The sequence below is a fragment of the Phacochoerus africanus genome, chromosome 10 (assembly GCF_016906955.1).
Source record: "Phacochoerus africanus isolate WHEZ1 chromosome 10, ROS_Pafr_v1, whole genome shotgun sequence".
NCBI classification, from domain to species: Eukaryota; Metazoa; Chordata; class Mammalia; order Artiodactyla; family Suidae; genus Phacochoerus; species Phacochoerus africanus.
In genome coordinates this window covers 124,135,317-124,160,368 of record NC_062553.1, presented here as the reverse complement: position 1 = coordinate 124,160,368, position 25,052 = coordinate 124,135,317, and the positions used below count along the sequence as shown (strand labels likewise).

The window sequence follows — 25,052 nt, the reverse complement described above, 5'->3', positions numbered from 1 at the left end:
ATATTGGTGGTTCAACAGTAAACAGGCTAGAGGAACAGATCAGAGTGGTAGTGATAGCAGCTGAAAGTAGTTTGGTGCTTTCTACATTTTGACACCTAACAGACAACACAGGAATGCTGGTATCCTGGCTTATGGAGGAAAACAAAGATAAAAGTGGTGGAATAATGTCTCTCAAAGACCACAAGATTCAAACATAAATAGTTTGTTCACCAGGAACTGAAAGAGCTCGATAAACTAAACTGAGAGAAAAGGCACTGAATTGCAGACACCCAGAAGAATACATTATATTTTTCCACTCAAGATCAGAAAAGTAGATTAAATCCACAATCTTTGACTTCCAGGTCTATAAGATGAAAAATGTGTAAGTAGCAAACCCTCATTCTATCCTGAGCGTCTTTTCTTTTACTCTCTTCCCCTTTCTTCTTTCAATATTAATCCACTTACAATCTCCTGTTTGATTATCTATATTGATCTTTCTTCCTATTCCAGTCTTTTTAATTTGGCTGTAGTAAGCTCTCGGCAGGGAGCCTACATCGCCTGTGTGGCATCTTTGGGGACTTTAACTAACAGTTCCCTCACCGCCCTGTCCCTCTCTCACTCCCACCCCCGCCCCCACCCTATAGCTGAGTCCTTTGTGCTCCCAATAACAGTAGGCGAATTCCACTGGGAGTCACGCGGTTGATTCCACAACAATTCATCAGGTTGCTCACTTAAACTTCCAAACATCCCTCTAAGCACCCTCAGCTGCCTTTCCTGAGACCTTCCAATTTCAAGAAACCAACAAGAAGTTTATGCTTCTCAATGGGGATTCCTTTGTAAAATGGACAGACAGATGAGCTCTGGAATTATGAATAAGAAAATCAGGGCAGCAGAACCTCGGGGAAGGGAGGCATCTGGCAAGGAGGGAAGGAAGGATTTATGAGCGTGGCTACTTAGCCAGGCAGCAGGAAAATTTACTCCCGAAGTAGCTATGGCTAATTCACAAAGCCTCGCTAATCACTTACCTCCCCACCCAGACTCTAGCCTACTCTCAGCGCTCCGCTCCACCTCCAAAGCCCGGGCCCCCAGCGCCTTTCCTGAGCAGAGGGAATGCTGCGGCTAAGCTCCGGAGTGTCTGAGCATCTCCCGGGGAGTTGAGGCTGTCGTTGCACTTCCTCTGCCTTCCAAATTTGGCAAGAGTGTAACCGAGATGATGGGATGCCTGGATGACCTCCGAAACGCTGCAGAAGCTTCTTGCACCCGCGCCCCCATCCCAGAGAACAGCTAAACTGCCGTCCCCGGAGCCAGCAACCACCACCAAACTGGGCGCTAAGACCCAGGTGGGCGCTCAGCTTGGCCAGAAGGTTGGGGACCCAGGTGACCCGACAGAAACCCCGTGGAGTCTTTCCTCTCCGTTTCCCTTCCGCTCAGCTCGGAGCTCGGAAGGCTGGGATCTGCCTCTACCACCTCAAACTGCGAGGGCAAGAAGGACGCCCTTAGCTCCCGTGCCTCCCCTCCTCCCTTCCCCACCCTCAACTCCTTGGCCCAGCTTCTCCCGACGCCGGTTTTGCCCAGGGCTCCGGGCACTTCTTTTAAAGCTCAGACGCATTAAATTCAAATGCCAGAGTTATAAAGTGGCCGGTTACCCCGGGGAGTTTCGGATTCGGTCTGAACGACCAGTCGGTTTCCTCCGAGCTCTGGGGTTTTAAGTTTCTCGGTCGCCCGCTGGGTGGGGGACGCCGAGGGGGTAGGAGAGCGGAGGCGTGCACACCCCGCGGCCTGCGGCGGGCTGGGTGGCGGGTCCCGGTGCGCGGTGTATCGCCACAGCGCCCCGAGCAGCAGCCGAGGGGCACCAGCGCCGGCGGGTCCTCGGCCGTAATGGACACATTTCCTTAGCTGAGCGCCCTTCCGCGCCTGGCGTGCTCAGAGACTCCCCAGGCTCCCAGACGCGGCACAGCGCGGGGAGCCTCTGCGCATCAGGGTGCATCTAGGGCATGCCACGCTGCCACCCGCACTCAGTGTCTCTCCAAACCTCGGGCTGCACAATACGCAACAACGTGTGCGTTTGGAGCAGAAAGTGTAAACGACACCAAGGCGTCCACATGCCCAGGGACAGACGTGCGTCCACACCCCGTGCGTCCCCGGCCCATCCGTGCCCATCTCGGAGGATCGATTAAACATCATAACCAAAGCTTCTTGAATAGTTGGGAAAGTAGAATTGAAAGTGATTTGCCGAGGAGAGAAACGAGGGGGATTAGCGAAGCCAGGAGAACCGGGGAGGAGGAGAGGAAGAAGGACGGAAGGAGGAGGCGAAGGGAGGTGGCTGCGGAGATCGGCGGACCCCCTTACCTTGAGCGGCCGAGCCGGTGCCGCTGGCGCTGAGCAGGGCCAGGGCAGGTAGCACAAGCATTTGCAGCACGTATCCCAGTCCCAGTCCGCAGCGGGCCGCTGTCGCCCGCAGACCTTTCCTCATCGTCGACAGAGGTGTGCCTGGGGGAACCACACACAGAGGCGCGCCAACAGCGGAGAGCCCCACAGGGCAGCCGCTGACTCCGTGCTCCGCGAAGCTGTCTGAAGAAATAAGACAACCAAGCGCCACACTCCACTTTCTCCAAGGGCAGGGGCCAAAAGGGGGTGGAGAGGAGACGCTGAGGAGGAGTTTGGAGGTCTCTCTTTCCCCGTGCCTTCTAACTGGCGGCTCCGCGAGCGGCTGCTCTGCCCCCACTTGGAAAGTCCGGGGAGGCGCAAGGCGGCCGCCGCGCCGCGCCTCTCAGCAGCGAGAGCAGCCGTAGCTCCGCCGCGCGCCGAGCCTGGACTGCTCCCCGGGTCCCCTTGCCGGTGCCAAACACACACAGGCACCGGGGGCGGGCGGGGGCGGGGGGGCTGGGGCGGAGGGAGTGCAAGAGAGAGTGAGGAGCGGGGAGCGGAGGGAGGGAGTGATGCACTGGGAGGCCGCTCCCGTCTCCAATCTGTGTTGTCACGCGGAGGGAGAGACGTCCAGGCTGCTGCCGCTGTTGCTGGGTGGCCCAGGAGGGTCACCTCCCAGTGCGGGGCGCACGGGCGCGCGGAGGCGCTAGCCGAGGAGGCGTGGAGGGCCCAGCCCTACTCCGCCGGAGGGGAAGAGGCGGCGGGAGCGCGCCCGCCCGCGTTATGTAAGCAAGGATTGGAGGGAGCTGCGTGCCCAGAGCCGGAGGTGGAGAGCGGCTGTTGGTTTAGCTGAGGAAGCTGAGGCGAGAGGGACCTGAGGAAAGAGGCAGCTTCTGAGGGTGGGAGCGCGCCTGCCTCCCGCGGCGCGCCAGACCCGGACTGCGAGAGCGCAGCGGGCGCGCCCCGAGCTGCTTGGCAGTGGCCGGTGGAGCTCAGCCTGCCGCCTGCCAGCTTCGCCGCGGCGCCGCCGGAGCCCATGCCAGACTCCCCGGGACGGGACGCGCTCTGCGACTTTGGGTCTTGCGATTGATTGAGCCGGCTTCGGGCTCCAGCTGAAGTCCTGCGTGGCAGGGAAGAGGCAGGAAGCTTTCGCAGCGCCCCCGACACGCTGCAGTCTGGGGGCTGTCAGCGCCCCTCAGACCGCTTGATGCGCTGGGCGCCCGTGATCTCTCCGTGGTGGAACAGAAACTAAAAGCTCAAGGAAAACATTTTTTTTTTTTTCTTTTCCAACGGAGCTTTATTGGCGTGCATCTTGGTGACTGGCAAGGTTGAGTATGTAAAGCGTGGTGAGATGATACGAGAAGAAACTCCCAGAAACACTGCACAACAAAATTTGTAAATACTCACTTAAAGTGAGGGTGGATCCTCTGACAGGTTCTCCAGATTCCTAACAGTCTGTTGAAGGACTCAAACTGCTATGCATTTTTAATTTATTATTTTTTTCTTCAGGAAAGAATTGTCTGGGTAGCTGAGTTATGGATCCCTGTTGTAATGATGCAGAGGGAGTGTGAGAATGGGTGGATAAAATAAGCAAAGCCCGGATGAAAGGAGAGTGGATGGATTAAAAGTTCAAAACACACTGGCACACTGACCTGGGAAGAAGAAAACCAGTTCCCAAGATTTTTACATTTCTAAGTAATTTATCAAGGAAATTTTAAGCTCTTGGTGACAAAGAGGCAATGTGTACACACACACACAGGCAGGAAGCTGTAGTCTAATCTTGGCTGTGGTCCTAACTCATTCTGTGGGCAGGGCAGCTAAACTGCATGTCTCAGTTCTTCATCTATGAAATATTTTATTAAATGGTTTCAAAGTTCCAGGATTATGCCTGCCAAGCTCCTTCTAAACCTCTTGCTGATAAGACTTGTCTTGGATGAGTCTGGTAGATCGGAAAAAGGTCATCCCTGGCAAAGACACTGAAAAATCAAGCCAGTTCTTATTTCTGTGGAGGCACACAGCCTGCCCAAATCACTTTTCACCCTCTTCAGCTTCCCCATACCAAGATATCTGGATATTTGGGTAAAACGGTAAGAGATTCCTGTGTCAGTCTGCCCTGGGTTTAATTCTTAGCATTTCCTACTACTAGCTGACAAATGTCAAATAAATAAATCAATAAAGCTAGCCGCCTCAGTCTCTTTATCTGTGAGATGGATCCAGTAGCAGCAACTATCTTCTAGAGTTTTGTTAGAGAAAAATGAGTTCAACACATGCAAAATGCCTGACACATGAAATTGTTAGCTGCTGTTCTTATCACTGACAAAAGGTTCCTATCAGCTGCATACCAGCTGAGTGCTGGCCGACAAACATTTTGCAATGAGAAACATGTTTGTATCTGTGCTTTCCAAAGTGGTAGTCATTAGACACATATTGCTATTGCGTACTGGCAATGTGACTAGTGTGAGTTGAACATTTTTATTTTTATGTAATTGGTTAATGTTAATTGCCGCATGGCTAGGGCGACTATATTGTGGTTTTTTTGTTGTTGTTGTCTTTTTCTTTTTTGGCCACCCCCAGATATGTTGATTCCCCTGGCCATTTGTGGCCTAAAACTGGATCCTTAACCCACTGTGCCAGAACAGGGATCCAACTTGAGTACCAGTGCTAAAGAGATGAGACACCACTGCTGATCTAGCTGTGTCACAGTGGGAACTCCTAGGGCTACTATATTGGACAGTGTTGCTAGGCCACTCATAAGCCATCCTTTATTTTAAGGATGACATCACTAGTAGGGGTTATGATTATATTTCATATTTGTCTTTATAATTTTTCCAAAAAGGACAGCAGCTTAAGAAACTTCCACAATGTGCTCATTATATTAACAACATCTAAATTTTATTTATTTATTCATTTGCAATGTTATTGCCTACCTTTTCTAAGGAGAATTTATTTAATTCTTTCTAAGGCAGAGACTTTGCCTGTTCATCATTACATCCCCTGCCCCAAACACAGAGCCAAATATGTAGCTGGTGCTCCATCAGTATTGGTTGATTGATTGTCAAAAAGGCTCAGTAGGGAAGAATCCTCAAAGTCTAGTTAGCTAAGTAGAATTAAATTGTCACGAAATTCTACTTGTCATTGACGTGCCCAATGACAGACGGTGCATAAAATTAATTCTCTGAATAGAAAGAGTATTAATTAATTAATTCTCTGATACAAAGAGTAAGAGAAAAGAAGGGGAAAGTAGTTGAGTACCAAAACTCAGCCTACAGAGAGCAGGAATCCTTTGAGAAATGGTATGTAGAGATGAGGTGGAAAAGGGAGAGAAGAGTGAGTGCAAGAGAACAAGGAAAGAACCAGCAAACTGATCAACTTCACCAAGCAGGCAACTTTCCTACAATCTGTGATTGCAGATGAAACTTGCTTTTACATAGCAACATCCTGCCTAGTTTTTTCTTCATGGAAAAGATAATGAATACAGTGTTGCATAGACTTCCGAGCATGGAACTACTAACTTTCTTCACTTAAATCTGGGCTCAAATGTCACTGCTTAGAGGGACCCTCTCTGACCAATTTACCTAAAATAGCTTACCCACAATTGCATTTACCTGCTTTGATTTTTCATATAGTGCTTATTTTATAAAAACACATAAATGTGTAGTTTAAGTGTACATAGCTCTGTGTGTGTGTGTGTTGTGTGTGTGTGTGTGTGTGTGTGTGTGTGTGTGTGTGTGTCTGTATCTGCTGGGTACTCTCCAATAGAATGTATGCTTCTTTAAGGAGAAGAATTTTTTTTTTTTCTTAGTACTTTCCAGGATCTATACCCAGAACCTAGAAAACTGCCTGACACATAATAGGTGATCAATAAACACTTCTGGAATATTTAATAAACGAGATCAATGAGAGCCAACGGATCCTAAATCGGAGCTAAGTCCTTTATTAAAACTTCTTTTTGGGGAGTTCCCGTCATGGCTCAGTGGTTAACGAATCCGACTAGGAACCATGAGGTTGTGGGTTTGGATCCCTGGCCTTGCTCAGTGGGTTGAGGATCTGGCATTGCAGTGAGCTGTGGTGTAGGTCACAAAGGTGGCTCAGATCCGGCGTTACTGTGGCTCTGGCGTAGGCTGGCGGCTACAGCTCCAATTAGACCCCTAGCCTGGGAACCTCCATATGCCACGGGAGCAGCCCTAGAAAAGGCAAAAAGACAACCCCCCCCCAAAAAAAAACCTTCTTTTTTTTTCCTTGGGACAAAATTTCAAATTATGAATAGGGTTTTCATGTTGTTGAATAAAATCAAATTGGGCAAATTTCCCCCAAGAATGAGTTTAAATATGACTTTTTCAAGATTGGAATACTGCAGGTGTTTAAGGAACAGACTGAAATTCATCTCATTTTGAAACATAAAAAGCGTCATTTAAATCCATGTACAAGGGCTTCCTTTTTCTTGGCTGCAGTGAGTGGAGCATTAACTCTGGGATAATAAATCCCAGTGACAGGTGCTAATGGGAATTAAGCATGCAAATCCCCTGCATATCCCTCCAGAAATCTACACCAAGAAAAGTATGCTATTTAGCATGTAGGCTCCTTAGTTACAATGTTATTTACTCTAAACTAGTATGGAAAAGTTTCCAGCTTAAGGTTTAGGAAGTAAAAAAAAGTGAAGATGTATTAATTATAGAAATATTTTCTTTCATTTAATCTCTCTCATGTGTTCGATTCCTCACTTTTTGTACTTTTATATACTTTAAAAAATAAATCATATATTTAGAGAAATTATTAACTGGCAACATAGACATAGGGGGATTTTTGTAAATATTAGTAATATTAATAAGAGGAAACTCACTAGGAGTTGGGTTTCATAGACCTCAGGTAAAATTACTGGTAGACATCAAGCAAGGAGAGCCAGATGGTCCAGACTGAATTGATTCAATGCCCCTTCTCTGCCTCTGCCCACAGAAGGGCATTTGGCCTGCCAGGAACCTGTATGCTCTGGGGCTTTATGCTTTATATTAATTGTATTAGACAAGGCCCTTTTGGTTGCAAGTGATAGAACCCCAACTCAAACCAGCTTAAGCCTAAAAGATAATTACTGATGTATATAACTCCAAAGACATGGATAAAAGTATTTATATTAACAATGGCTAACATTTATTGATCACACACTGTGTCTTAGGTACTGTTCTAAACTCTCTACATGTGCTATTTCATTTAATTATCTTTCTTAGGTGTTATTATTATCTCTATTTTATACATGAGGAAACAGGGGTTTAGTAACTTTTCCCAGGTTGATTTCAGGGAACACATTCTAGATCTCGTGGTCAAATGCCACCACTCATAGGACTTAGCCCCTCCCCAACTGCTTCCAATCTCTTAGTTCTGCTCACCTCCGTTTTGGCTTTATTTACAACCCAGTGATGTCCACACTGGGATGCCTGGCAGCTCCAGGTTTACACTGTATTTGACATAATCGGTCTCAGCAAAAGAACACGCTCATTCCCATCTAGTTGACAAAATCCCAGAATTACATCCTTGACCTGTCTTGGAACACATACCCAAACCTAAGCCAATCACCATCTCAATCACCAAATGATTGGAATATACTGAATGGCAAGGCTTGGATCCTATGCCAATTCCTGGGAACTGGAAACCTGGACTGACAGTGGGAAGAGACGGGGTTTCCCCAGAAGAAAATGAACATACGAAGAAGGAAGGTTAATATGAAAGAATAGAGGCCAAGAGAATGGATGACAGGCAGACGAGATAACTATGCCCATCCTGTGGTGTGCAGGGGAGAGAATGAGTTCTTCTCTAGGCGTGAGTTTTGTGCCACAACACATCTTTGTGCCAAATGAAGAGCATTAATTAAGGGGGACTAAAGAACAGCTCCTGGTAGATTGCTTTTTACATTAATTGACTGACAGGATTGACCACTATTTACTTCCGTTCCTTTCAGTTCAGTGCCAGTCAATTAAGTTCAACTCAACTCAGTTCAATTCAGAAAACTTTCACTCAGCCCCTGTTTTACTGAGGCTTCATTCCAGGACCCCTGGGAAGAATTGTCATGAGTAAGTGTCCTTGTGCACTACAGGCTTTCTGTCTAATGGGCAATACGGAGGAAAAAACAAAAGGATTTCATCTAAGTACCAAAATGTTGCGGAGATACAAAGATATAAGAAAATCTTAGCTAGGGGTATCTGAGAAGAAAATTACCTAGTTTTAAGACTTAAACACGTGTGTATCAATAATACTAAGCTTAACACAAAAGGTGTGTCTCTCTCTAACAATAAGAAATCTGGGAGTGGGCAGTTCAGGATCACTTTGGACTAAAGTAGTTTAATTATGCTCTTTTCAAGGCTTGGCTCCATGTTCCATAACCGTTTCTGGATGGTTTTTCCACCTCCTGGTATCATGATCAATGTTCCAGGCAGGAAAAGGAAAAACAGGCCCAGGAGATGAAGACAGCATAGGTTTCTTCCAAATAACATCTCTGAAAGTTCTCAGCCCAAGCAGTTTGCATGTTCTCAATAACCTATCAAATGGCCCACCTAGAAAAGTCTTGTGTGTTGGACTGTTTTGGAAAGGAAAGGATTTTGTGACGGCTGGCCTGGTCATCTAGGTTGAACTCACTGGTGCTGGGGAAGAGGGACAAGAGGACAGCCCAAAGAGAAAGACACGTCGGCAGAAGATGACGGGTTAGAGAACTGTAATAGATGGAAAGTGATTCTGTCTTTGGTTGAGTAATAGGGAGGGCTGTTTTCTATAAGACTGGGAAATAAAAGGATGGAATATACTGTATTCTTCAGTCTACTAGAGAGCATTTGTTGAAAACATGGGATGTGTATAGCACTCAGATAGTACTTTCTCCTCAAGGACTTTACAGTTCAGGTGCAGAGATAGTATTTCCAAAAAAGAAATAAAGCCAAAAACCAAACAAGCAACAGGAGAAATGACATGAAAGACTAACAAGGGAGACAGAGGGAAAGCAGGAAGTAAGAATGCAAGAAACAAAGGAAGGAAGAAAGGGAAAAGGACAAGTAGAAAGAGAATAGAAAGAAGAAATACAGGGAGAGAAAGAAAAGTCCAGGATGATTTCTGCATTTGTGTCACAAGCTGTAATTGCTGTAAGAGGGAGAAAACAATGCCATGCCCAATAAAAATTTGAAGAAAAATGAGAGAATTTGCAATTTAGAATATTACCAGGGGCAGATATTATAATTTCTTGCTGACTAGAGCTCCTCATACATCTCATTTCATTTTATTTGCCACATGGGACCACAGTTGTTTTTTTCACATTATAGATTGAAGAAATAAGATACTTTATGGCATGGTGGGAAAATTCTGAATCAGGAAATAAAGACTTAGGTCTCCATTTATCAAACTCATTTGTTCAGCTCTTCCTGAAACTTCTTTGCACTTTAATTTCTTTGTTATAAAAAACAGGAACAATGTGAACACGTAAAGTAGGGCACCTGAGGCATATGGAAGTTCCCAGGCTGGGGGTCAAATCAGATCTGTAGCTGCCAGCCTATGCCACAGCCATGGCCATGCCAGATCCCAGCCACATCTGCAACCTACACCACAGCTCACAGCAATGCCAGATCGCTTGGGCCAGGAATCAAACCCACATCCTCATGGATACGAGTTGGGTTCCTAAACTTCTGAGCCACAAACAGAACTCTTGGGGTGATTTTTTTTTTTTTTTATGCAGCATTATCACAGCAAGCAGTGCCTAGTGAGAGAAATCATGTTCTCAGATTAAGTTAAAAATAAATCAGATGGCCATCTCCCCTGTGGTGGTGCTAATAACCAGCAGAAAGTAAGACAGAATAGGGAACTAAATAGGATGACGGAGAGTACAGTGGGAGAGGCATGAAAACGTGGCTCTAGGAGGGAAAAGAAAGAGCACTTACTTCAAATTCAAATGCTCAGCGACGTCTTAAATGAGAACACATAGGCTTGGGCCTTGAAGGATAAATAGAACTGATGCTTGCAGACCTGGAAAGGATGGCATTTCAGGCGGAAGAAACACCTAGGGCAAAAGCAGGAAAGAAGAGTAGAGCATGGATGTCAAATACTGAGTGGGTTTGTTTGGAGCCCAGAAAGCATTGTGCATAATGTAACTGCTAATTATAACTTAAAAAAATTCTTACAGTTAATGTTTTTGAACACCCATTAGTCTCGCATCTTATATATATTCATTTGATGCACACAACAATACTCCCTATGAAGTAGATAATATTAACATCCCTGTTTTAAGTATGAGTAAAAATGTCAACGCCTAGAGGAGTTAAGTAACTAGCCTGGCTAAATTTGTGTCACACTGGGATCTGAACTCATGTTTATATAGATGCAGGCAAATACAGCAAGGTAAATTTGGATAGGGAGGTAGGACTAATTTTTGAAAGGCTTTTAGTAGTTTGCTAAGTGATCTATCCAACATTAGATGCATATGTACATTATGTATTTATATGCATATATCCTGTACTCTATGAATATACTAGAAAGGTACCAAAAGTCTTTCGAACAAGGAGATGCTATTGTGAATATGTCTTGTATTAAGGTGCAAAATGAACTAAAGGGGGAAGAAAAGTCATGGTGTCTTTAATAATTAAGACGAAAAGCAGTGAGAGCCTGAACATAACAAGTAGCAGACAAAAAGCCAGTGGAGGTGGTGTTCAGTGGGGATGTTGGGTTACTAATTCCAGAACATAGGAAGATAAATTTGTATCATTAAATATTCATGATATAATTAAGAATAAACTATGTAATCCTGAAAAGCTACTTGCTACAGTAAACTATCCTCAACTTAATTAAAGGCATTAAAGAATTAGAAATAAGATTTAACGGGTGAGAGGGACACATTAATTTCTTAGGACTACTTGTGTTCACTGAGAATTGAAGTGGATTGTTCAGGCAATATTGTAATGATTTACTAACATTTTGGTTATATAACCATATTGTTTTTTTCCCCATAGTTCCTAATAGTTTGCCCGGTGCAGAAAAGGTAATTACTAGACATTTAAAGAATAAATGAGGAAAAATTATAAGAAAGTTTTGTAATATATAACAAATCAGTTATTATATATTAGAGATCTTTTACTTGAAATATTTTCCTGAATTTATTTATGAGTTCATTGTTAAAAATGTGTTGCGCTTTATTTTATAGAAACGCATAATAAATTATGGTCTAGAATTCAGGTCACGAAATCATGTTAATCAGGTAAATGTGTAAAAAACAATGATATTACAGTGGATGAAGCTCTACCAAAAAATAAAGCAATATCATTTATAATTCAATCAGATAAGAGGGAAAACATTCGATCTTCGATCTTTGTGCTTATGGTATAAATAATGAGGAAAAGAAAAAAAAGTACTACCGAGATTCCTGAGTTCATTTCATGATATTTCCAACTATTCTCCAGCATGAAGCCATTCTTCCTACTTTATGTTTAATTTCCATTGGAAATTGGAGAATGTGATTTTCTTTAACACAGATATTGGACTGGTGCTAACTAAACTCATGTTGATCATGACTGCCTTTTGTTTGTTTTTTGGTTAACAGATTAAACAACAAGGAACAAAGAAGAAGAGTATTTTTTTTCTGATAAAGTTGAGCAAAACGAATGGAACATTCAGGGAAAGAAAGAAGGAGTAAAAATAATTCAAGTGAGAATTTTCCAAAGGTGTTTTAAATAGAATTGTGTGAAACAAGTTAAAAAGATGGACTTTAGCAGTGAGGAAGCAACCAACAACTGTTCAGAAAATTTACCTCCATGGTCCACCAGATGGTCCCACTGGCCAAGAACAGCCTGGTATGGTAGAATAGCATTCAGTGGGCAACTTACTGTTAAGTTTTATGACAATATTACAAATGAGGTACAGTTAAGAATAACGTCCTTGATATTATTGCCTTCCTCGTTTACATGTGACATTCCTCTAGACTTTGAGTTTCCCAAGAAGAATTTTTCCCTACCGTAATAATATTTGAATCACCAATATTACCTAACCAAGACCTGTTAGATGACCCTAAGAGTGATTACATAATGAAAAAATAAATCTAAAACTGAGTAAATGATATAGTAATTTATATGCATTTTAATTTAATCCATGCTATTTTTGTTGTTGTTTGCATTTTACTTTTTGTTAGGACCAGGAAGACCTTTTTATTATTATTATGCTCAAAGGTACATTTCACCTTGCATTTTTCACACTAGTGAGATTAAAGGGGACCTCATTATTCATAGATATTTTTTGTCATCTGTGGACATGTTGTTTTTTAAAAATACAAGGAAACTTATTTGCAGAACAGAAACAGACTTTTACGGCAACGCTGGATGCTTAATCCACTGAGCAAGGATAGTGGTTGAACGCACGTCCTCTTGGATATGAGTTGGGTTCGTTAACCACTGAACCACGATGGAAACTCCCAGACTCCCACACTTGGAAAAACTTAAGGTTACCAAAGGGGACAGATTGGTGGGGAGGGATGGGCTTGGGGTTTGGGATGGAAATGTTCTCAAATTAGGTTATGATGGTGGTAGTATAACTGTAATATAATACAATTCATTGAATTAAAAAAAAACACAACACAGAATTAGGAAAATAAATTGTGATATCGTTATCCAGTTAATATTTTACAGCTTTTAATATTATACTCTGGTTCAATAATATTTTTTAAGGGAAAATCTGCTTGCAAAACCCCATGGAATTTTGCAAGTAGATCTTCCTAAACTTTTTGTGAATAGACACACGTAAGAGTATGTATACACACATGAACATATATGTATATGTATGAATATAAAATATGTATTTGTAAATATATGCAAAAACAGGTAGGCATGTGGGTATATGCACATGTGTGTATTTACAAGGAAAATAATTCTGAGAGTGTGTATACCACAGTTGACAAACTACAGCCTGCAGCCCAAATCAAGCCCACTCTCTGTTTTTGCAAATAAAACTGAATTGGAACACATCCACATCTGTTTGTTTATGCATTATCTTTGGTTGTTTTTTGCTGCAATGATATAGTTAAGTTGTTGAGATTAAGACTCTAGGACCTGCAAAGCCTAATATATTTGCTATATGACACTTTGCAGAAAATGTTTGCCAATCTCTGGTAAAAAAATAAAACGTTGTGACTAACCATGGTGATAGGATTTCAGATGATTAACTTACTTTTCTTTTTGCTTATATGCAAGAAAATTACATATGTGGATGACTCTTCCATTGCTAATTATTTTTAAAGGACAATTAACAAGCTAAGTTCCATATATTTGCAATGGGAAAAACTTTGTTAAAATTTAATTTTTTAATTTTTAATTTTTTTATTTTTTGTCTTTTGTCCTTTTAGGGCCACACCTGCGGCATATAGAGGTTCCCAGGCTAGGGGTCTAATAAGAGCTATAGCCACCAGCCTACACCAGAGCCACAGCAATGCAGGATCCGAGCCGTGTCTGCGACCTACACCACAGCTCACGGCAACACCAGATCCTTAGCCCACTGAGCAAGGCCAGGGATCGAACCTGCAACCTCATGGTTCCTAGTCGGATTCATTAACCACTGAGCCACGACGGGAACTCCCCTGTTAAAATTTAATTTTTGTGAAGCTGAAAAAATTCATGCTAGTTTTTGTGCATATACTAATATACATGTGTCTTGAAGTTGTACAACTAAATGTGTCATGTAGTCATCATCAACAAAAATGCCTTTGTAATGCCAGATGAACGTATTTAATGAAAGCAGTATTTGCAAAACAAACAAACAAACAAAAACAAAAAACAAACAAAAAAACCCCCAAGGAAACCATTTATATGCAATGATTTGTTTTTCACTATATTGATTACTCCAACCAGAGGCTACAAATTGTGCTGATTAGACGTTAGGAGGAATCTCCTGAGCAAATTTATGATTGTAGAAAATAGGGCCAAATAGCTTGAAAACCTGTTTGAACATATGAGAAGGCTAAAATCTCTCGAAAATATTGAAAATAAGTTATCTGAGGAGGTGTGTTAGCATTTGGAGCCTGGCACTGGGGCTGCACCATTGCCTCTAAGCCCTTGCCATAGCCAACTTGCATTCTCCTAGTAATCAACTCTTTTGTCTGGTCACAAACTGGAAAATTGACACCTTTGAGACGCTCTGCATTTTCTCAAGAGCCTTAATCTACCTGAAATTTCCTTCCTCCCAAATAGACTAACCACGCTTCAAAGTCTAGTGTAAATACCAACCCAGGTATCAAGCTTTCCCTGGGTGCTATAGCATTTTTTCCTCTGATGTCCATGTGCATTTTTATCACCTTCTATTGCTATCTCCATAAACATACAGTTTCCTTCTACTAATTTATATGATTTGGTTTTGGGTCTCAGACACCTTGGACTCTTTAACAACAGTTAACCTGTTGGCTGACATATAGTAAATGGATAGCGGTTTTAATTGTGTTCATGGGTTTTTCTCTGTTGCCTTTTCAAGACCGGAATAGCCTCCTTGTCATCTCAAGGCACTTGTCTACCTGAGAAAGAGGGGAAAGGTTACTGGAAATGGACATACTTATGCATAGAGCAGAAATGTATGCGGGAAAGAATTCATATTTAGTCCTGAACACCAAGATAAAATTCCTATGTCTGTAGCCAAATAATGGGTTTTTAAATTAGCTTCTAGAGTGTAGAGAAGATGCCACTTCTAAATAACTCAAGGCTACTGAACTTGTTGATTTCGAGGATATAATATGGGGAAGTAAAAAAAAAAGCCTGAAAGTCCAAATTTCACCATGTCTATCTCCAGATATTCTGGCAAAAAGCAGAGAGAGAAAGGAAGAGCTGGAACATCAAGTCATTTTTCTATCATGTTCCCTGAGGTCTACATATGAGGACGTATGTAGAAATCTATGGATTAAGAGGAGACAGCAAGATCACGTTATATCAACATGATGTACCTCTGTGGGAAAAGAAATTAAAGGGAAATTACTTTGTATTTCAAAGACAATTTTGTGTCAGAGAGGCATCCGGAATGCCCTTCGAAAGCCATGGTAACTTTCCCAGTATTCACTCATGAGGATGGGTGGGAATGAATCACTGTTTCCTGCAGGACCATCAAGCAGGACTCACCCAAGGATGAGCCCAGGAGCACCAGTGGACCTAGAGAGTCATCAAGTGTTTCAGAGCGCAGGCTCTGCAGCAAAAATGCCTGGGTTCTAATCTCTGCTCTCCCCCTCACGAACCTTGTAACTTTAGAAAAATTCATATTTTTCATCAGCACAATTGTCTATAAATTGGGATACTAATAGTACCCCCTTTATAAAACTGTTGTAAGAGTTGAACACACTGATTCACATAAAGACTACTAACCATGCATGGGATTGAAAGCCATTTATAAATATTACCTATACGTAAAATATTACTACTATATTTCAGTAAATAAGTATCAAAGAGGTTTCAGAAGTCTTTTAGTCATTTTGCTGATATAAAAAGTTGTCATGTCAAATATATTTGTAACATTTTGACTATTTTAATTCCCTAAGTACTTTAATGTCTTACTTCCCTTCAGATGAATATTTTTACTTTCAAAAATGAAAATGATAATTTATGAATATTTACTTCAAAATACTCAACATTTTCCATATTCCAAAAATTTGGCAAACGCATGCTAGAATAAAATGATTCAAATATGGGATTACAGTATAAAAATGTGAGCAGCGTATGTGTTTATGTCGGTACCTTATGTTCACAAAGTCAAGATAACGCTTGCAGCAAAGGAGGCCTCGAAGGTCAGTTCCGTGGAGAACAGAACAATATCTACCAAGCCTCGCAATGTTTTTTAAAGGGAGAAAAATTACACTTCAGGGACTGTGACACAGTTGTCATAGGAATTTCAGCTACGGGAAACGTGTGTATAATAAAAATGGCTTTTAACACCGTTTATGATAATACAGTTGATGTCACTCACTCACCATGTTTTCCTAATAGCAGTAGCTGATTTGAGCTGAGTCGGCCACACTCCTTTACTTCATCCTACAAATGAACATCTCATTTATGGAAATCGCACAGAAAATGCAGGCTGAACTTATAGAACACTCTCAGAATGAAGCTTACTGACCTATATGAGTATTTAAAGGAGCAATTTTCCTCTCATTAGTCCAGGGGCTCGCCAATGGAATGTATCGCTCAGAAAATAGAGACACATCCATTTTTTACCATGTCAGCATTCAACTGAAAGACTATGTCATTGATGTATGTTTCAGCCACCCCCACTGCCACCCTCTCCCTCCTGCCCCCGCCCGCCCCATCCATGTTAGAGGCTCATGTGCAGAAACCTGCCCTTTTGGAGATAAAAATGCCTATTTGTAAGTGAACAGATGGTGTTACTCAAGTTCAGAGACACATCTTAGACAGAATCTCAGGGGGCGGAGGGACCAGGGGAGGAGGAGGGCTGGTGGAGTTGGAAAGGCTTCCTGGGTGATTCTGATAGCCTCCTACCTCGCCCCCACTGTGAAGCACTGATTTAAAGCTTAAAGATACATAAATGTCATGTCGACACTGATTTGAGCTGCTGAGCAAAAAATGAACGCTTTTTCCTGGTAGAAATTTGTCTGATTGCATTTCTTTGCATTTTATGTCATAATTTTCAAAGCCTGAAACTTCCAACAATATCTGAAAATGGACTCATTTTAAAACCTCTGATTAGTTCAAATACTACATTTTTTCCCATTTGTATGGTGGCATTAAACAGCAGGCTTCACATGGTCATCCAAACGTAATTTTTATTTGGGGCTGGTTTCCACACATAGAGGTCACAATAAAATGGATCACACATATACGGCATTATAATGCAAGTTAGCACATTTGCAATTGTTATTAGTGGCGCCACTGAAGGAAGAGTCAAAATTCAGAATAATTAAAATAAGTACATTTTGGTAAGTACCAAAAGTACCTTTGAAAAATCCTTTAAATCAATTATGAAGAAGAGTCACATGCTTTGTGTATATGAATTTGCCCAGTAATTCTTAGGCATTCTTAAAATCTAAGATCTCATTAAACTAAAGGAAAGGAGGAAGAAGTCGCAGATATCTGAGCATTTAAGCCATTATGACTTTTAGGTGATCACTGAATCCAAAGAAGTGAGGGATGTCACGAAGAAGTGCCAGAAAGTCACCCTGTGTAGGTTTGACTGAATCACCCTGTTGTACAGCAGAGATGAGCTCGACCTTGTAAATCAACTGTGCTTTCATAAAACTTAAAAAAAAAATCCACTTCCAAAAAAAACAAAAACAGCTACCCTGGTTTCCAACCTGGGGTAAATGACCTTTGCTACACACAAAAGGGGTTGCCTCTGTTCCCCTAGAGGTACCAAAGTTTCCTGTTCTCGGGAAGCTGGGAGGAGAATTCCATTTGTTGTTGTTGTTTAGATGGTGTTGTAATCAGACGAATGGGGAGTACCCAAAGAGAGAAGACACTGTCAGAACTGGATGAGCAGGATTCAGGAAAGATTGTGTTTATAAAGTCCAGGTTTGAGAACAGCGGCTGCAGGAGCCCTTCTGGCTCAGGTCTGAGCTCACCTGTTTCCTGGAGGGGACGATCTATGCAGAGAGAGGAAAGGCCTAGAGCCAACGAGAACCATGCCAGAATCCACAACAGTGCTGGGGCGTAGAAAATCTGGCCTTAGTGCTGAGGGCATGTCTGTCTTCCAGGCCAAATGCCACCTGGCTAACAAGGGTCTCTGCATTTTGTTTGCCTTGTGAGGCAACTTGCCTTGATTTTCAAGGTTAGTAATTGCTGTGTGTGGTGGTGGTGGCGGTGAGGTGACTGTGTGTAGAGGGGGCATATAACCAGCTATTGCTCCTGGAATTCAGGCCACATACCTCTCTGTCACTAGTTTTGCTCCATTCACAGGTAATGCTTCAGTAGTTCTCTCCCTCTCTCTTTCTCTCTCCCTGTCTCTCTCTCACACACACTTTCACAATTGTACCCCTCTTGCAACCTGGGATTCCCAATTCCTTCTAACGTTCTTAGTCTCTTATACTGTGTCCGTCTACCACCCACTTCCCTACCACTTTCATCTCCTTTCACTCTTCCCACCCCTTTCTCTCCATCTATATTCTATAAAGAGCCAAAGCATGGCTGATTTTTCTATCATGATTAGAATTAGGTTGTAGGGACATAATTTTATAGATAAGGAAATGGGGCTGCAGAACGTCGGAATGACTTGGCCAAATCGAGATGTTTTAATGACAGAATCAATGCTAATAACCATGTCTTCTGTTTTCTGGTCATACTGGAAGATCCTGGAATAGGAGATATCTGCTATCAGTTAACACTTCTGATATTAGCTTTCTTTTCTTTTTTTCCTTTCAGGGCTGCACCTGTGGCATCTGGAATTTCTGGGGCTAGTTAGGGGTCAAATTGGAGCTGCAGCTGCCTGTCTACACTACAGCTTCAGCAACATGGCATCTGAGTCACATCTGTAACCTATGTGGTAGCTGCGGCAAAGGAGGATCCCTAACCTACTGAGCGAGGCTAGGGATGGAACCTGCATTCTCACAGACATGGACACTCTGTTGGGTTCTTAACCTGCTGAGCCACAATAGGAACTCCCATATTAGCTTTGGATATGATTTGGGGTAAGTTACTGAGCCCAGCCAAATAAACTTGGGTTGACTTATCTTTAAATATAGAATGATACAACCTGAATAAATATAGTTATCAGGCATCACTGTGTGAATGGACATTAAATGGTCTAATAAGAAAGATGGGATAGAGAAAGTGCAAAATAAGTATGATTCTCCTACCAAGTTCAATGCTTTTCCTTTTACGTCACCCTGAAATCTCCATTTTAGTTCACTCTTTTCTCTTCTGCAAAATTACTCTTTTCTTCCTTATTATTTTCCTTTCGTTTCCATCATTCAGTGTCCATATTCAGACTTCAGAGACTGGAGAAATCTTTTGCAAATCTGTTAGTGACATCTTGAGTGATAGAGCTGCTTCCTGTCTGCAGGCTTGTCTGAAGTTCAGCAGAGGGAAAGCCATACAATGGCAGGCCCTGCAGAGTGTGGTGCACATCTGCCTGCCCAAGGAACCTAGAAATGCAGGACATCCCCCCCGCCCCGCAAGTGTTTGGAGTGTCTGGACAGTCTGCTGGATTTGATGCTTGCCTATAGCAGCCTCACAGCAGCACTGCCTTTCTCTGGCCATCGGCAGAAAACACAGAATGCAGCAGGTAGTCAATAAATATTTATGAAATGCATTAAAGAATAGATGATTGCATAGATATTTAAGTCCTTGCTTCCCTCTAAGCAGGGTGGAGAAGAAGTATTTTTATGCAGGAATCAATGTCTCACATCTGGGGATTTACTTGTGGACCATCTGTATAGGACTTTGATGAAATATCAAACCATCAATCCTGCTAACATCTTAAAACCAGCTGCCTCTCTAGCTCCTCCTGATTCTTTTTACCTCATCGAAGGGCCAGGATACCAAGGTTTAATCAGTCCTCTCTAAGGACACTGTTAAAGTCAAGGGCAGAGGGCAGGGTGATATTTTGGGGACACTTCTGAACACGTGCTCATGAATCTTCCGCCCTCCACTTCCAGCTCTCACCTATAGATCAAGTCCATTTCACTATGGAATTTTTCTCTCATGCTGCCATTTATTCCCTCTTTTCACGTGTTTACCAAAGCATGGACAGCAGCCTTATTCTCTCAAAACCATTGAGACAATAGGACTTCCTCAAAAGTATCTTTGCTACATTATAAGGCAGCATGACTATCTTACTAAGAGTAGATACACAGTTGTGTTTCAAAACTGTTGTTTTCTATCCCTTCTGGAAGGTGCTGCTTTGCCTTTGTAACCATCTTGTTTAACTTATGCCCTCCTGGGTCTTTGATGGATTCATTGGATGGTATCTTTCCTCAGGACACACGGGGATACCCAGATAGCTCTTTCCCTTTGAGATCAAAGTTAGAAGGCTTCACACCAATTTCTTTATACCCTCTAAATCTGTACAAACCTCCCCAAATTAGGTCTTCCCTAATCAGTAGCCAGGCTGTGGAGTCTGAAGCAAAATGTGGTCTCATTTTCCTTCTTCAGATTATCTGTTTATTCCAGCCATGCATAATTTTCTGACTTACATCCTGAGACATGTTTTTATTTTAAAATAAATTTTGGTTTAATAATTCTCATAATTTTAGTAATAATTCCATTAATTTTAATTTCTTTTTTTGAATTTGGAAATTGTTAGTCCTTTTACATATTACATTATTTTTCAGACCTAATTTACAAAGTATTTTTTTTATTTCTCCAACTTCACTTTTTTTTTAATTGTTATTTCCCTAATACAATTTTTTTTTCTACTGTACAGCATGGTGACCCAGTTACACATACATGTATACATTCTTTTTTTGCACATTATCATGCTCCATCATAAGTGACTAGACATAGTTCCCAGTGCTACACGGCAGGATCTCATTGCTAGTCCATTCCAAAGGCAATAGTTTGTAACTATTAACTCCAAGCTCCCCAACCACCCCACTCCCTCCCCCTCCCCCTTGACAACCACAAGTCTATTCTCCAAGTCCACGATTTTCCTTTCTGTGTAAAGGTTCATTTGTGCCGTATATTAGATTCCAGATATGTGATATCATATGGTATTTGTCTTTGTCTTTCTGACTTACTTCACTCAGTATGAGATTCTCTAGTTCCATCCATGTTGCTGCACATGGCATTATTTTGTTCTTTTTTATGGCTGAGAAGTATTCCATTGTGTATATATACCACATTTTCCTAGTCCCATCATCTGTCAATGGACATTTGGGTTGTTTCCATATCTTGGCTACCGTGAATAGAGCTGCAATGAACATGCGGGTACATGTGTCTCTTTTAAGGAAAGTTTTGTCTGGATATATGCCCAAGCGTGGGATGGCTGGGTCATATGGTAATTCTATGTATAGATTTCTAAGGTACCTGAATACTGTTCTCCATAGTGGCTGTACCAGCTTACATTCCCACCAACTGTGCAGGAGAGTCCGCTTTTCTCCACACCCCCTCCAGCATGTGTTATTTGTGGCCATTCTGACTGGTGTGAGGTGGTATCTTGTGGTAGTTTTGGTTTGCATTTCTCTAATAATCAGGAGTGTTGAGCATTTTTTCATGTGCTTGTTGGCCATCTTATATCTTCCTTGGAAAAATGTCTATTCAGGTCTTTTGTCCATTTTTTCAGTTGGGTTGTTGGCTTTTTTGCTGTTGAGTTGTGTAAGTTGCTTGTATATTTTAGAGATTAAGCCCTTATCAGTTGCGTCATTTGACATTATTTTCTCCCATTCTGTAGGTTGTCTTTTTGTTTTCTTTTTGGTTTCCTCTGCTGTGCAAAAGCTTGTCAGTTTGATTAGGTCTATTGGTTTATTTCTGCTTTTATTTCTGTTGCCTTGGGAGACTGACCTGAGAAAACATTTGTAAGGTTGATGTCAGAGAATGTTTTGCCTATGTTCTCTTCCAGAAGTTTGATGGTGTCTGGTCTTATATTTAAGTCTTTCAGCCATTTTGAATTTATTTTTGTGCGTGGTGTGAGGGTGTGTTCTAGTTTCACTGCTTTGCATGCAGCTGTCCAGGTTTCCCAGCAATATTCGCTGAAAAGACTAATTTTTTCCCATTTTATGTTCTTGCCTCCTTTGTGAAAGATTAATTGACCACAGGTGTCTGGGTTTATTTCTGGGTTCTCTATTCTGTTCCATTGTTCTGTATGACTGTTTTGGTACCAGTACCACACTGTCTTGATGATTGTAGCTTTGTAATATTGCCTGAGGTCTGGGAGAGTTATGCCTTCTGCTTGGTTTTTGTTCCTCAGAATTGCTTTGGAAATTCTGGGTCTTTTGTGGTTCTATATAAATTTTTGGATTGTTTGTTCTAGTGCTGTGAAAAATGTCATGGGTAATTTGATTGGGATTGCATTAAACCTGTAGATTGATTGGGTAGTATGGCCAATTTTACAACATTAACTTTTTCCAATCCATGAGCATGGAATATCTTTCCATTTTTTCATATCTTCTTTAATTTCCTTGATTAATGTTTCATAGTTCTCGGCATATAAGCCTTTCACCTCCTTGGTCAGATGTATTCCCAGATATTTGATTTTTTGGGGTGCAATTTTTAAAGGTATTGTATATTTGTATTCCTTTTCTAATATTTCATTGTTAGTATACAGAGATGCGACCGATTTCTAAATGTTAATCCTATATCCTGCTACTTTGCTGAATTCGTTGATCAGTTCAAGTAGTTTTTGGGTTGAGTCCTTAGGGTTTTCTATATATATATATATATTATCATGTCATCTGTATACAGTGACAGTTTTACCTCTTCTCTTCCTATTTGGATGCTTTTTATTTCTTTTGTTTGTCTGATTGCTGTGGCTAGGACTTCCAGCACTATGTTGAATAGCAGTGGTAATAGTAGACACACTTGTCTTGTTCCAGATTTTAGTGGGAAGGCTTTCAGCTTTTCTTCATTGAGTATTATATTTGGTGTGGGTTTGTCATACATTTCTAGTAATTTTAAATTTTCTATACAATTGATTATTGATGCAATGTCCATTTATATGAATTTAGATGCCTAAAAATGACTGTAATAAAAATGGTTATAAGACAGCAACCAGCTTGCCATGTAGAGAACAGTGTTATTTGAGGGGTAGGTTGTGACTGCCCTTCTGTAATGCAGTTAGAACAAGTGTTTAAATACACACAGGAGTTCCCTTCATGGCACAGCGGAAATGAATCTGACTAGGAACCATGAGGTTGTGGTTCAATCCCCGTCCTTGATCACTGGGTTACAGATCCGGCATTGCCGTGAGCTGTGGTGTAGGTCACAAACACAGTTTGGATCTGGTGTTGCTGTGGCTCTGGCGAAGGCTGGCAGCTGTAGCTCTGATTCAATCCCTAGCCTAGGAACCTCCATGTGCCATGGTGCAGCCCTAAAAAGACAAAAGACCAAAAAATAAATAAATAAGAAATAAAAACACACACATTCAAAGATGGTTATACGTGTACTATGTGCAAGCTACTTGGACAAGAGTGTTATTTCATGGAGTGGAACAACACTTTCATGATCAGGAGAGAACTCAATATACACTTGTTATGGAGTTTTCTGTTAAATTACCATGCATGTGCCAAATTGGCCCACTTCTAGTCTCTGAAATAATCACTGACCCCTCCTGGAGAGAGAATCACTCCTTCCCTGGGCAAATTATTTATTTACATATTTGTGCCTACTTCTCTATGTGAAGACAGAGCATAGCTTCCATGGTTTTGAGTTTTGTATCCCCAGATGTTAGCACAGTCTCTGACAGAGTGGGGTCCTCCCCCAAATACTACAGCATTTGATCTGCATAATAGCTTAGAAATATACCAATCTAGACATCCATTCATTTGGGACCTGCATTCAAAGTAACAGAAGGATCGTGTGTTCCAACTTGCCCTGTTTTTTTTGGTGTAGGTCTGCTTTTTCAGATCATATCTGGATTTGGTGCTAATTCTGGCCTTTCAACTCCACATTTTCTCTGGGAACACTACAGCTCTGGTGTGGGACCCCATCCTTCCCACAGAGATTTTCCATATCAGATATACTAGCCAATGCTAGCTGAATTACTGGTTCTGACTTTTGCCAGTCTTCCTATTGCCGTAATCTCCCAAGATAAATCTCGATTTATAAGACTGCTAGATTTCTCCATTTAACTGAGCAATAAAATAAAACCGATGATCTGGCAGAAGAAAAGAAATAGAAGGAAATGCAGAAGGAAGAAATTGTTTGCCTCTTCTTCAAAAAGGATAGGAGGGCAAGAGACATTGTAAAATTAGACGGAGTCATTTAAAAGGATGACGATCTTGTAGATCAAAGATGTTTCAGCCTTAGCGGGGATCTTTCATTTCATTACTAAACTTCCTGCCCCCAAGTGGCTCAGAGGTCTTCCATGATCAGCTGCCTAAAGAGGGTTCCACCTCCATCTCCACTTTTCATCACATTTTCCTGTTTGTTTCTGCCGTCACCCTTACGCCACCAGACATCTTTGTCTTCTCTAACTAAACAAAAATGTCATGGAATCATAGATCTTTCTATCTCATTCCCCAGATTTTATAGTGCTTCTCACCATGCCTGACATATAGTAGGCACCCAGTAATTTTAAATTCCCAATTCACTCTTTGATGGTCTTTCCTGAATTATTAAATATTTATACTTATTATATATTGGGACAATGGCAATGATTTGATATTTCCATTCACTAGAAACAATTATTAAAGTTAAATACTAGTTTCGTTTTGTGACTACTATTAAAGAAAGATCTTGGGAGTTCCCGTCGTGGCGCAGTGGTTAACGAATCCGACTAGGAACCATGAGGTTGCGGGTTCGGTCCCTGCCCTTGCTCTGTGGGTTAAGGGTCCGGCATTGCTGTGAGCTGTGGTGTAGGTTGCAGACGCAGCTCGGATCCCACGTTGCTGTGGCTCTGGCGTAGGCCGGTGGCCACAGCTCCGATTCAACCCCTAGCCTGGGAATCTCCATATGCCGCGGGAGCGGCCCAAGAAATAGCAACAACAACAACAACAACAACAACAACAACAACAAAGAAAGATCTTATTTGGAGAAGAGGCATTTTAGGATGGAGTTTTGATAACAGATATTATACAAAGTAACAGAAGAAAAAAAAAAAAGAATCCTGCTGCATTTGTTATGATA

General features: G+C 41.8%; 1 protein-coding gene across 1 annotated transcript in view; it reads right to left on the bottom strand.

Annotated features, from left to right (window-relative positions):
* Positions 1 to 2,784, bottom strand: part of UNC5C (unc-5 netrin receptor C) — a 383,793-nt gene extending 381,009 nt beyond the window's left edge. The window contains exon 1 of the mRNA XM_047797984.1: positions 2,329 to 2,784. Coding sequence (XP_047653940.1) covers positions 2,329 to 2,452 — 124 coding nt within the window. The 5' untranslated portion in view covers positions 2,453 to 2,784. The remainder of the gene's footprint in view (positions 1 to 2,328) is intronic.
* Between the last annotated feature and the right edge of the window lie 22,268 nt (positions 2,785 to 25,052).